The 14,788-nt window shown below is 45.8% G+C and overlaps 1 protein-coding gene across 4 annotated transcripts in view; it reads right to left on the bottom strand.

The window, feature by feature from the left end:
* Nucleotides 1–14,788, bottom strand: part of PKIB (cAMP-dependent protein kinase inhibitor beta) — a 467,775-nt gene that overhangs the window by 21,408 nt on the left and 431,579 nt on the right. For all 4 annotated transcript variants that reach the window (XM_069235406.1, XM_069235405.1, XM_069235408.1 and 1 more), the window contains one exon: nt 12,722–12,896. In XM_069235406.1, the coding sequence (XP_069091507.1) occupies nt 12,722–12,869 (148 nt within the window). In that variant the 5' untranslated portion in view covers nt 12,870–12,896. The remainder of the gene's footprint in view (nt 1–12,721; nt 12,897–14,788) is intronic.

Raw genomic sequence — 14,788 nt, 5'->3', positions numbered from 1 at the left:
AATGTTTCAATGGCATATGATGAACTAGTGTTGAAAGTTCTAGCTTTTAACCACAGAATTCCACATTCTGGTGTTTTTAGAATTCCTTCTACCATTATAAATATAGGCTTAGAATGCCAAGCATGCAAAATGCTGCTGGGCAAAAACCCACATCTGGCTGAATATGTCACTCATGACACACATTCTCTTACACGTACATATTTTGGCATGGGTGCCTATATGTGAGTTGAGCATTTCAGTCTGAGTGGTCCATTGTGGTGTCTGTGTTCACAAACTGCTGTGCTAGATCTGGTGTACACCAACATGGATCTTACTGACAGTTTAAACAAAACTCATTTGCATTAGAAAGAAAAAGGCGGTATATCTCTTTCCTTGTCTTCCAAAGTTGTGAGCATGAAGAGCTGATTCAGTATAGATATTTGTTCTTTGAATTCTGGTACTTGCAGTTCTGCATTTATAATAGGATAATACTGGAGCTATCCAAATACAAAGAGAAAACCTTGGTCTATGCAGGGGCAGGTCCTCCGCAATGGCAGAGGAGCATCGCCCCCTGGCCAAGAACCAGGAGATGAAAAATGAAACGATAGTTCCATTATTTTTTCATTTTTCATCTGCCGGCTCAGCCATCACTAGAGGGAGGGGCGGGGCTGGACCACGGGAGGGGGGGTATTAAAAGGGGGGAAGAGGAGAGAGTGCACGTAAGGGCGCATGTGTGTTTGGCCAGCCATCTCAGGCTGGCCAAACACACATGCGCACTTAGGCTTCTCAAGCCGGCTGTGTTTAACAGCCAGGCTGGAGAAACTGCACAGACCCGAGGGATGTGTCTGAACATCAGTCCGAGCTGCTCGGACCAATCCTGGTGCTGCTTTCATGCTAGCTTTAGCATGAAAGCAGTGTCAGGATTGCTGGGGAGCCTGTGCTGGTGTCCCAGTAAATGCTGGGCCATTACAAGAAGAGAAGCGACGAGTGAGGCGGCCGATGATGGCGGAAGGTAAGTGCTTTTTTTAAAATGTTTTTTTTTGTTCTTTCCCCCGTGCCCTTCGCGCCCCCCCACCCTCACCATTGAGATTTGTGGCTGCAGCTGCTGGGACTGTGTGATTACTGTTTGGTAGTACCCTAGGACCACATTTGGCCCAATGCGACTTGCCTGGAAAAAATGGGACATAACTCTAGCATAAAGTATGGGATGCCCCAAGAAGTGGGAGAAGATATGGGGTGCCCTGAGGGGTATGGAATGGGATAGGCGAGATAGGGGAGGGTTGGGGGGAGTCCCTATTTTATTGCTGTCGGTACTCTGTGCTACGATCTGATGCAGGCTATAAAAGCGCCACTTTATGAGGAAATCAATCCTCGGTTCCTGCTCTCTTTGCTTACCTTGATATTACAGTGTGCGATTGTATCTATGCACCTTCTATATGTGTCATACGATGAGCGATGTTCAAATAACGAAAAAGATTTACCCAAAAAAACAGATTTGGGCTCAATGAAGCAATTTCCCTACTTATGTATGTTTATATTAGCCCTAGGAGAATTTATGTTACACTGGCATAATCGCATGTAAATTTAGGCCCTCATTACAACCCTGGCGGTTGGCGGAGAAGTGGCGGTCTTACCGCCAACAGGCTGGCGGTAAAAAAATTGGAATTATGACCATGGCGGTTACCGCCATGGTCATCCGCCACTTCTCCGAACCGACCGCGAGGGCGGAGACGACCGCTGGGCTGCAGACTTGGGTCTCCAGCCCGGCGGCCGTCACAAGACCGCCGGCGGTATCATGACCCGGCTGACAGCCATGGATTTCATGGGGTTGGGCACCGCCATGAAATCCATGGCGGTAAGCACTATTAGTGCCAGGGCATCCCTTCCCTGGCACTGATAGGGGTCTCCCCCCACCCCCGAATCCTTCCCCCGACATCCCCCCCCCTGCCAGCCCCCAAAGGTGGCAGGACCCCCTCCCCACCCCTACCCCCGACATCACTACACAGACACACACCCGACACGCATGCAGACACCACCAACACACATACCTGCACACACACGAACAAACATGCCAACAGACACACACACAGTCATACACGCACAACCCCATTCAGACATACACGCACACATCCATACAGACATACATACAGGCAGACACGCACACATTTCCAAACACACTACACCCCCGCATGCATACACGCACTCACACACCCCCTCTTCATACTCACACGCACACCCCCATGCACACACACAACACACAACACCATTCCACCCCCTCCCCTAACGGACGATCAACTTACCTGGTCCGTTGATCCTCCGGGAGGGGACGGGATCCATGGGGGCTGCTCCGCCGCCAGCACCCCGTCAACAGAACACCGCCACGCCGAATCACGTAACGGTGGGCGGTGTTCTGTTGACGGGCGGTGGAGCAACCTCCACTTCCCCGCCGACTGCCAGTATGGCTGCTGGCGGCTCTCCGTCCGGGAAAGGACGGAGGGCTGCCAGCAGTCATAATTCGCTGAGCAGAAAACCGCCAGCACTGGTGGTCTTCAGCACGGCGGTCCCTCGGCGGTCTTGTGAAAAGACCGCTGAGGTTGAAATGAGCCCCATAGTAATTTCCTGAAATTACGCTATAATGCTACATTGTGTAATTAAGTGCCATTGAGGCACTATTGTTTTAGCTCCAAATGCACCCTTGCCTCCTTGCATCCAAAACTGACATGAGGAAACGTTTGACACTAAAATATTGGGTTAAATGCTGCTTTTGTATTTCCCACATTTATGTATACTTTCACAGTTTTTTAATGAAATTTCACGTAACTACACAAAAGAAAATTCACCACACCCCTAGTGGTCTTTGGCAAGAATCATTCACAATGGCAAGGGATGTTTTATTTTTATATTCTGTTTCCTTTGACAGAATTCTCTGCTAGAAATCAGGAATATATTACTGTCTCTATTTCCTTGGCTGGATTCTCTTCAAGCAATCTGGAACGTGTTACGTCTATTATCTTGGTAGGAGCATTCCCACCAATCAGAAATATGCTAAAGTCTCTATTTTCCTGGAGTTATTTTCTAGGAGTCTTTCTCAGCAATCAGGGATATTTCACATTCTCTGTTTCCCTCTCTGGTATGATTGAAGTATAGTTCACTTTCTCCTTGTAAAGACAGAAAAGCGCTTTTGTTAGCCCCACATCATCTTGGGAGCTTGACAGGATCTTGCTCTTTTTATACCCTTTTCGTACTAAAGGATTCCATCCATTTTCCCCATTGGGCAACTGTAAGTAAAACTCTTGCCCCTATTTCCTGCTTCCTTGCTATCACTGGACCCTTTCCCTTGAGGCATCGCCCCCTTAGTTGGCCCTCACTCACTTAACAGGTTCCACCCGCTTCGCTCAAAGACAGGGGCCTTCCAGCATGGGGGGCGGGCCCCCCCAAAGGGATTCCTCAAGTAATCTCAGGGTGGGCGCCAAGCTCTGGCCAAAAAAAGCATTGTGAAGTGTTTTTTTTTTTCAAGGAGGGAAAAATGAGCAGCAGTAAACTGCTCTGTAATGGGCCATCAGTAACATCTTTTGTCATTTATATCCAAGCTGGGTGTTTGTGTCAAAAGAGAAAAGACTAAATATACTTCTGAATCCCCATTTCTAATAATCCTGCTGTGGATACCGTTACATATTAGTAACGCCTGTCTGACTAGAACAGTATGCTTGGCAGACATTGTATTTAGTTGAATTTTCAGAAAGATAACAGGACTTACCTGCAATGTTTAAATAAGCATTGGTGCTAGGCAGTCAAAGGTCACCAGAGCAAGGAAAGAACAGGAATGTGCCATATAATGACAAATATGGCGCATTCCTGCCCTTTCACGCAGTGCAGCGCAGCAAGGTGGCTTGCTGGGTTGCTTTGTGTGAAAGAATGATAAATCTGCCCCTTGGTGTCTGTGTTGCCCTTTTGGAGCATGGCAACCTGAATGGGTTACAATCAAGTGGTTCAAACAAAAGCAGGCATGCCTTACAGGGGTGTGGAATTTATTAAAATATCTACTTGTCCAGGGGACAGGTTGCTTCTCAAATCTACTTGTCCTGTAAAAAGATCTACTTGTCCCTTTGGTGCCATGTAGTGTGGCGACAAATTATGGCAGCAATCTCATTATGTAAGAGCTCTGATAATAGCCTCTCTGATTATGCCAGGGCTACTACCTTAGTAGGGCTTGAATACTTGCAGTTTCAATCCCTACTGTAGCAATTTCCTTATTTTTCCACCTTTCTGCAGATCTGCATATTGGGGCTGGAGGAAGCAGTAAGCAATAGTTCCAGGGCTGAAATGCCTTTGAGTCTGCAAACCTACTAACCTGCATGTTTTAAAGATTTTCACCAGCTTCTCTCTAATATTTTCACATAATAAGAAAGGTTGGACATTTACTCCTGACAATGGCAGAATTAGAACTTCTTCCAGGGTTGGGAAGAAAGTGGCTGGAGCGAAAATTAACTTGCAAATGCTCAATAGATTTTCACATGAGCAAATCTACACATCGTATTTACCCATGCTAAAATACAGTTCACAAATATTTTATAGGGGTACGACATATACCATGGGTGCACTTTTGTGACTTTCTTTAAGAATTTGGGGCCACATGTCGGTAGGTTCAGATTTGCGACCCGCAAATTACGAGTCAGAGAGACTCGCAATTTGCGAGTCGCAAATCCGAATGTAGGATGGCACCATCTGTGATTCGCAAGGGCTTCGCAAATGCCCACCTCATGAATAATCATGAGGTGGGTCGCAATTTGCGACCCCCTTGCGAATGGCGGCCCTCACAGGGATGGTGGCCTGCTGGAGACAGCAGACCACCATGTCTGTGACTGCTTTTTAATAAAGATGTTTTTTTTGTAATGCAGTCCGTTTTCCTTAAAGGAAAACGAGATGCATTACAAAAATGAAAAATGAAACGTTTTCGTTTCATTTTTTCAGAGCAGGCAGTGTTCTGCAGGACCACTGCCTGCTCTGAAAAAATGTTTACAGTGACATTCACAATGGGGAAGGGGTCCCATGGGACCCCTTCCCTTTAGCGAAAGTGTTAGCACCCATTTGAAATGGGTGAAAACTGCGATTGGTTTGCGCCCGCGGTCACAAAACAATCCTACATTGCACTGCGAGTCGCAATTAGGAAGGGAACACCCCTTCCCAATTGCGAGTCGCAAACCCGTTTTGCGATTTGGTAACCAGGTTACCGAATGGCAAAACTGGGTTTGTGCGTCGCAATGTGCTTTTTGCACGCCGCAAACAGCGAAAGTCGCTGTTTGCGACATGCAAAAAGCTACCTACATGTGGGTCTTGGTCCCTAATTAGGTCTGGTGTTAACAAAACATTTTGTTTTTATTAAACTTCTATTTCTCTCTCTTTCGGCTGGCTTTACTGTGAGCGATCGCATTCTGCTCTTCCACAAGGAGCATATTGGCACACAAAGTAGTTTTGTTCAGTGTCAGGAACTACAGTGGCAATCATTGACGTAACGAAACTGGAGGGTGCCCCTTTGCAAAGAACATGGTGGAGCCCCCTCTCCAGACTCACTCAGGCCAGGTGCTGTGCTGAAGGGGCCCCCAGGAGGGCGGCTGCGGGGCCTTTGTTATGCCACTGGTGGCAACGTGTGCTTTTAGAGTTCAAAAACGTTTTTTTTTTTTGCAAGTGTTTGTTACAGTGTTGAGGGCCTGATAGCTCCCACAACAATAAAGTGTTACAAAAGCCATGTCAAAACAAGACACGCATTGATGAAACTAAAAGACTTATAAAAATATGTCAGATCAGTTGGCTTTGTCAGTGTTTGTTTATTTTCATGCTTGCCATAATCGTGTTGAAAATGGTTACACTGATTTTCCATTAGAAATATTTTTGGGAAATACTAGCATGCACCAACACATTTTACTAAATGACACTTCATTTGCATCTAATCAGAGAGCATTCTGGGAGCATTATACTTAGCCTCATAGCTCAAACTTTTCAAACGTGTATACACATTTTTTTTTTTGTACTGGAACCAACATCAGTAGTGAAGTGTGACCTTAAAACATTTATTTACAGCACTCACCCTAATAATGAAGGATTTCAAATAATGAACCATAAATACAAGTTCGAACAGCATTATCTTTTTGGAAACACATTACCTCAACTGCAGAGAGTTCCACTCTCTGAAAACAGGCAGCCAAAGGGTTTGTGCTGCAGAGGGTTGGGCCTACTTGTCCCAAGGACAAAGTAAACATAAAAACTTGTTGCCCTTGACCCCGAACAAGATGTCCTGGCGTCGGGCGATAACGTCAATTCACCAAAATGCCAGGGGTAGCGGAAGCGACATCACACAACATTTTACCATTATTTTCACACACACAAACATGCGTTCACATACACACACATTCTCTCTCACATAAGCAAATTCACCCGTGAGTACACATACAACATACAGTGTTGGGCCTGGCCCCTTTTGCAGGGTTATCCCTAATATTTTTTCCTTCCTCCTCCTGTTTTTCTGTCCCTCTTTTTGTTGCCTTTAGGACTTTGGGCACTTTACCACTGCCTATCAGTGCTAAAGTGCAGGTGCTTTCTCCTTTAAATTAGGTATGATTGGCTTACATGTGGGTGGCACATTTAATTTACCTATAGTTCCCTTGTACAGTCGAATCCTATATACCAATGACCTGTAAATTAAATGCTTCTAGTGGACCTGCAGCTCTGCTTGCACCGCTCACAGAAGTAACCTTTCAAACCTCTCTTAGGCATGCCACTGCAGAGCATGCATGCACAGTTTACTGTCATGGCATTTAAGGTTACTTGCCAATCCTGAAATTCCACGTTTACTACATATAGGTCACCCCTAAGGTAGGCCTCATGTAGCCCTATGGGCAGGATGCTCTAGGTAAAAGATAGGACATGTGCATTCAGTATGTGGCATGTCCTATTAGTGACAAACAACCTATTTTGTTTCTCATCTCATAGGCTAGCATTCCCTTAAAGGTACTTATGTGGTAATTTCTGATCTGTGAGGAGTAGCGTTTACATGTTTGGTATGTTTGGAATGGCACTGAGAAAGCCTGCTTATTCATCTAGGTGGATTTTTCAGTACTACTGTAGAAATGCCATTTTTAGAAAGTGGGTATTTCATTGTGCTTATGACTCTTGGCTTTGCAGCCTGACTCCAATCTATGTCTAGGGTAGAGTGACAGCTGGGCTTTGTGCATACTTTCCAGACTGCCATCACACAAGGAGGTTTGAGATGTAACAGATTACATCTGCATACTGAATTGTCTTCCTGGACTGAGAGAGAGGGAGGCGGGGCACACTTACATTTATATAGGCTGTGTCCTGCCCTCACACAAAGGGCTTGTTTCCAACCTACTGATCTCTGGAGCCAGGGCTGGGGTTAAAAGGGGTGTTGTACACTTCCAAGGTTCTTTTGAAGTTACTTCCACATCAAAGACATTTTGAGTATAAGTACAGGGGCTCTGACATCATCATTTTAGACATTGCATGGACTTGTAACCAGATGCTGCTGGCTCTACAGACTACACATTGCCAGGAGGACCTGCTATGCTGCCAGGAAAAACTGCAATTGGATTTACTTGCGTACTGTGCTGACCTATGACTTACTTGGCTACAAGAAGGTCTGCCACTTTGGGACAAGGACCCTGATGTGCTGGCCTGCTGCCTGTTTTTTGCTCTTGTGCCTCAGTGCTCTCCATGGACAGGGGGCTGGTCCCATAACATTTTTCAGCTGGACCTTTAAAGATCCTGGGACAACCCTTCATTGTGCCCAAGAGCAGCGTGTATTTTCTTCTCCTGGTGCCCAGGGCGTGTGGAGCACTTTGTCTGAAGCGCATGAGGTGGCTGGTGCCCAGTAAATCTTTAACCTTCAGAAAAAGGGAAACTTCAACCAGGTGTGCTCTTAGCTCGACAAAGAGGTTGCGCCGTACTGAGAATGCCTGAGAATCTGCCAGGTAGTGCTAATTTCAGAACTTCTGAGGCAGCTCACAGAATCAGCCTAATGCTGCCTCACCTGCTCATTAGGGGCACGTCCTGCAGGGCTGGTGTGTTTCCTGTGCCTTCAACGGAGCCCCAACATCATCCTAAGGTGAGTGAGGGCACCCACAGTCATTGGCAGCCCTACGGGACTGTGAAACCTTACTCTGTGGATCTCGCGTGCAATACTGGGTGCAATATTTGTTGGGGAATATGGTTTCCCAGGGGCTCACTGGTCCCAGAGGGGCCCATGTGAGACAGAGTATTTGGCTTTGTGTCGGATGAGGCCCCAGAGCCGAAGGGCTCATCCAAAGTACTCTAATTCCCCTAGAAGGAACACCTGCATTTCTTGACAACAATATTCAAATGGTGATTAAGCGTGCTGGCAGCATTTAGGAAACAGCCTACAAATTACCACATATCCCATAATAGGGACGCAGGTGTTCCCATCCCCCGCCACAGCCACATCTCCGCCCACCTCGGAGACGTCCACTGGCTTCGGGTCGACAAACGCATCCTCTTCATGTACTGACTCACACCTATAAGGCACTTCACAACATTGGACCAGACTACCTCAACCACCGCCTGACCTTCTACATGCCTGACAGACAACTCCGATCCTCCCACCTCTCCGCCATCCCCAGAATCAGGAAAAGCACAGCTGGAGGCAGATCCTTCTCCTACCTCACAGCCCGGACATGTAATACTCTCCCACTCAACCTCAGACAGGCTGCATCACTGAAGCAATTCAGGAAGGATTTCAAGACCTGGCTCTTCGAGTGATCAGCGCGCCCACAACAGTGCTGTGAGGCCCCATGGGTGATAAGCCACGCTCTACATGTACTGATTGACTTGATCAGAGTGGTCCACTTAAATCTTTTGGCCTAGTGCAGGCAGACTCTTTGGGAGCCTCCCCAGGACCATAGTACTGCTTTGTAATTAGTTTTAAGTAGTACTTGTAGTAAAGTCCGGGCTTGTCCTGCAGCGTCAGAAGTCAGAGGTGTACTGTGCCAGGCTGGTGAGCACGGCTGGTGGGTATATTGTGGACAGGTCAATTGCTGGCCTATTATGGATTACCCCTAGAAAGCCTCACACAAGTAGATACGACACTGCGAGTTGTGGTGTAGTCATGCCTCTCAGTGCTAGCAGTCCAGCTCTTGATGATCCTGGCTGATGCGGTTCCTTGAGGCCCCACGGGTCCCCATGCTCCTGTTGAGTTGGGTATGAAGGCAGAATCTCGCAGGCCTGGTGTAGCCTAGTCCTTCATGGGCATATTGTTAACAGTCCAGTGATGGGCCTGGGAGACATCCCCTCCTCTGAACACTAAAAATGTTAACTACCTCGCAATTGGCTCCAAAAATGTGTATTCACATTTTGCAAAATGCTTTATAATAGAAAACGACGAATCTGTTATGATGCAGGACTCCAGAAAAGACATATGTTTGTCTTTGAAAGTCATTAGAAGATGATGCCATATCCCCTGCACCCACCTGGACTGTTGCCAGTGATGCAGTGTCATGTTATGTACGCTGTGGTAAACGCGACACACTTTCAGCAGAGTCTGGCTGCTTAGGAAACAGCCCATATAAAGACTAATACTACAGTGACCAGAATGCAGTGTACGGTTGGCTTAAAAATGCACAATGCTCTTGGATGATATTGCACATTATGATGTTTGCTGTGACACGTGATACAGCCAGTGTTAACTTTTTAGGATGCAGGGCAAGAGGTGACTCGTATGTGTCATGTCTAGTGGTCGGATAATGCTACAATCTCAACAAGCGAGTTTCACAGCAGACGTATGATACACTGATGGTTGCAGGTCTACAAGGTTGGCAGAAAAAGTAGGAAACAGGAAAAATTTGCATATTTGAAATTCCTTCTGTCTGAGGATAAGAACATTATCAATTAGGATCTTTGTCCTTAAATATGCATATTTAGGGCCAGTCAGTTTTTTGCAGGACTAAAAGCTTCAGCCTGCCCTGGCTTTCTAACCATGAATTTTTCGTTTTCTAGGACTTGTACTTGCACAATTCTCAATGGCAGATTATCAGTTAACCTTACCAAACTAGTGGCCTTTCGGCAAACTTTCAAGCTGGTAACCTGTTAAGGGAAACAATATGGCATGTTATTATTGCATCCCTAGTTAGCATAAATACAAGTCAACATTTCTAAAGCTACATTTTGCCGTGCTGGTGTTGCTCGAACCACCCTTGTCTTGTCCTGGTTTTCCACATTACAAAATAAAGAATGGGCTTGAACGTCTCAGAATCAGGGCCGGAGTGGCAGGAGCTCCTGGAGGCCTGTTCTGAAAACCTACGACCGTTCCTACTGCCTCTGTCACTTTCTTCAGCTCCCAACAGCGGGCATGAGGAGGCTTCAAAACAGAGCTACAAAGAGGGAGAGGAGGGTACAGAGAAAGTGATTATGAAAGGAGAAAAGTGAGAGGAGAGAGAGAGAATGGAGGGAAAGACAGAGATCGTGCAAGGATACGAAGGGAGCAGGGTTGGTTTAGCATTTTTGCTAGGGCTGCTTTGGGTTCCCAGGACTTTCCCACCCAGAATGAAAAGAGGAGTCCTAAAATTCAGCATTAGTTGGAGGCTTCACACAGTCACACCTGACATAGATCAGCTTGGTATCTATGAAGTACGAATCATAAATGATGGCCTTTAGTTAGTTCTCACTCCCATTCCTTAAGTACCATTTCTGTCGGTTTTTACCCCAAATGGGATATTATGAGAGTTCTTAGCGGACTTTGGATATACCCAGAGCTTGAGTTCTGTGGCTTTGATCGGATGCCTGTTCAGGTGGGGGCCCGGCAGCTATTTTACGATAATTTCTATAGCCTCAGGTTGCACAAAAGGGGGTCATTTCTGAAATTTGTCTTATTCCATGAACATAAATGCTTGGTTCTACTTACAATAAGGTGCATCTCCCAGTCACACATATGAACATTAGAAGTCACACATAAGCACAATTAAACCACCGCAATGTAACCTGAAAAGCTGACAGCTATGCATTAAGCATCTACTCAAGAATCACTCCAAGCTGAATGATTCGGGCTCCTAACTCTCAGGCCAGCAGTTGTAGACTCGAGCCCGATGCAATGTCGATGAGATACCTTCACATTCTGTTCACTCATACACTGTTTTGAACAATGGTCTAGTAGATGTAATATAAACATTGCCCACATCTTTAAGGATGACTGTTTATTCAGGTCTTGTCCCTCTCACGGTGCTGGTCAAAGCAGGCAGACTGGGAGACTGCGTTGCTGACCTGCAGAGAGCCCTGTGCGCATGTGTGTTTGGCCGGCCCGAGACGGCCAGCCAAACACACATGCGCTCTGAGGGGAAGTGTGCACTCCCCCTCAGTGCCCGTCACCCCCATGGCCCAGCCCCTTGTCCCAAAAAACGATCGTAAACACAGTTTATGATCGTTTTTTGGGAAAAGGTTTGCAGCTGCCGCTGCTGGTGGGGGCTTGGGGGGAGGGGTAAGACGCTCATCCACCCTTCTGGAGGAGCTGCCCGGTTCTGATATTTAAATAGTAGAAAACACTTAGGTGGTCATTCCGACCTCGGCGGTCTTTTCTCCAGACCGCCGAGGCCGGGGGAGACAGAATACCGCCATTGCCGGCGGTATTCATGCCTCCCTATTCCGACATTTCCGCTGGGCCAGCGGAAATGGCACATCAACATTGTAGTAGCAGTAACAGCAGTAGCACCCGTCGCACATTTCACTGCCAAATGCGCGATGGGGCTATGCCTGGGGGCCCCTGCACTGCCCATGCCAAGTGCATGGGCAGTGCAGGGGCCCCCAGGGGCACCCCCAGTCCCCTTACCGCCAGCCTTTCAATGGCAGTGTTTACCGCCACGGACAGGCTGGCGGTCGGGGACTCATAATCCCCAGGGCAGCGGTGCTTGCACCGCTGCCCTGGAGATTATGCCTGCCAGGCGGAAGCCTGGCGGGAAAGTGGAGGGGCCGGCGGTATGACCGTGGCTTTTCCGCCACGGTCAGAATTGCTGGCGGAACACCGCCAGCCTGTTGGCGGTGTTACCGCCAACATACCGCCGGCCACCAGGGTCGGAATGACCCCCTTAGTCTACAGTCCCCCGCTTCCACTAGTGATTCCGCAGGGGTCCCCAGTAGTCACAAGGTTAAGCACCACTGGTCTAAAGTAAATAATCACACAGGTTTTCTGTCCCAAATTGACTCTCCCTTTTAACCTTCCCACTCCTTTGGAAGATCCCACATATGTGGTGTTTATTAGCTTTGATATTGTCCCGCCCTCAAGAGAATAAGTTCCTGCATGCATGCATGAATACATTCATTCTCAAACTGCCAACAAACGCCCAAGCGTATGAGCAGCGACATTTGTACATACACTATCATTAGTCCTCATACCACACTCAACATGTCAAAATATTGCAACCATGCCCTTTGGAGTGTGCCTAGACGCCCAATGCAAATTAGAGACTTTGGAGACCTTGGAAGTGGAATGAAGCACTTTATACATATTAGAGTCGGACTACCCAGAAAGTGCTACAAACCTCAAAAGGGGTTAAAAAAAATCACTAATAAATACTAACACAGAAGAGTACCATACTGCGTGTGACCACTGCACATCTGTTTATATTTAGACCTACATGTGAGTGAAAGGATCAATTGTGTGAGTAGTAATAAAAAATGTGAAGGGCACCTATTAAATTAATGGTACACAAGATATAGTAGGCCTTACCTTCAGACACCGAGAGTTCTGCTAGTTTTTGAGGCAGGTCTGAGGTCTCTGAACCCGCTGGTGAGCCCAATATATCTGGTAAGGCATTTCGGCGGCCTGCCCTCCCCGATGCTGCAAAATCTGTGACCACTGGCTCCACATCAGTCATTTCTGACTTCTGTCTTCATAGCAACATCTATAAGGGGGAAACATGAAAATGACAAGGGCTGTGAGAAATTTGCAATGTACTCTGCTATGTTCACAATGAGATTAGTGAATTTAGTAAACTCATGTAGTGGGTTACTGTATGTGAATGGGTTAGAAATGGCTGCAGGCAAATGTTGTATCAGTCTGTCCTCATGATTTCCTTTTTCATCCATGAACCTAGGAGAACGTTTTTTTCATTTTGCAAATTCAGTTACAGGTTGTTCTAGAGGTGAGTGTTAAAATACTCATGATTGTAAAGTCAAGGTAATGGCTGGGCTATAACACACATTAAATACAAAGAGTTTCAATTATGAAGAATGGAAAATTTACTTTCAGACAAAGAATGGGGCCAAAAATATTTGCATTTTATTTTTTAAATGAAAATTAGCAAACTAATGTGTTTTCTAATGAATTAGTAAACTTGCTAACAGGTGTTAGCTTGCAACTATGCTGCTCTCTCATTAACTGCACAGACCACTTTCTATGGTTAAGAAGAAAAAAAAACTGTGACTAACGTACATAGGTTTCACCTCAGCTTAGACATTTTTCCATCGTTTGGGAGGAACTATTTTTTCTTCATAGGGAACATGAAGAATGTTCCTCATTTATTCCTATTTATCTTTTTCTTAAGTGTTAATGGAACTGAGAATCCCCATTGGAGATCACCAAATCATGGAAAACCAAATTTTTGAAAAGACATTTTAATGAAATACAAATAAATCAAAAGTTAAAGGAAACATTTTGAAGAACAAATATATTTTTAAGGAACAACCTAAACTTACATTAAACTTGGATGGAGTTTAGGTGTAGTGAAGGGTTTTGGGTTCAGGAATAGGTGATGTTTAGTGGTGATGAGACTTTTTACAGGTCAGGGATGGGTGGAGTTTAGATGTAGAAATAGATGTTAGGGTTGAGGGATAGGGAGAGTTCATGGGTAGTGATGGTTTTTAGGGACTAGGAATGAGTGAAGCTGAGGGGTGGTGATGGGTTTTTAGGGTTCGTGGGGGAGTGAAGCTTAGTTGTGAAGAGGTTTTTTTTAGGTTCAGGGATATGTGGAATGTATGGTGTTCAGGATTATTTTTAGGTTCATGGATGGCTGGAGTTTAGGTCTGATGAGGTTTTTTAAGGTTTAGTGATGGTTGAGTTTAGGAGTGACGAAAGGTGCTCAGGGTTCAGGAATGGGTGATGCTTAGGGGTGGTCAGGTGGTTTAGGGGTCAGGGATGGAGGAGTGAAAGAGTTTTAGGTTTGAAGAATGGTTAGGTTTGAGAGTGGTGAGGGGTTTTCCGAGCCAGGAATAGGAGAAATGTAGGGGTAGCAAGGTTTTTTTTGAGGTTGGGAATTGGTGGAGTTTAGGAGTAAAAAAATGTTTTTTATGGTTCAGGAACGAATAGAGTTTAAGGTAGCAATGGGTTTAAGGTTCAGGGATGGGTGGAGTTGAGGTATAATGAGGGGATTTTAGAGTTCAGAGATGGGTGGAGTTCGGGGATAGAAAAGGATTTCAGGGTTCAATGTTGGGTGGAGTTTAGGGGTCAGAGATGGATGTAGTTTGTAGGCATGGTGAGGAGTTTTCTCAGGGGCAGGCATGAATGGTGTTTAAGAGTTATGGGAGGTCAGAGATGCATGGTGTTTAGGGATGGTGAGGGGTCAAAGAACTGAAAGAATCAAATCCAAAGTAACCTTTTGACAAAGTAAAAGAGAAATCCAAAATGATATCCCTGGAAGTAAAACACTGAAATAAATATCTTCCATAAAAAAAGTTTTTGAAAGTAAGACGTGCAACCATTGCATTTACACTTTACAAAATAAGCACACAAAACCCAATTGAAAAAAATACATTTGATGAATTGTTTCTGTGAAATGGTAAATGTCATTCATTCTGT

The sequence above is a fragment of the Pleurodeles waltl genome, chromosome 5, assembly GCF_031143425.1.
Source record: "Pleurodeles waltl isolate 20211129_DDA chromosome 5, aPleWal1.hap1.20221129, whole genome shotgun sequence".
In the NCBI taxonomy this organism is placed as follows: domain Eukaryota; kingdom Metazoa; phylum Chordata; class Amphibia; order Caudata; family Salamandridae; genus Pleurodeles; species Pleurodeles waltl.
This window is presented reverse-complemented; position numbering and strand designations above follow the sequence as displayed.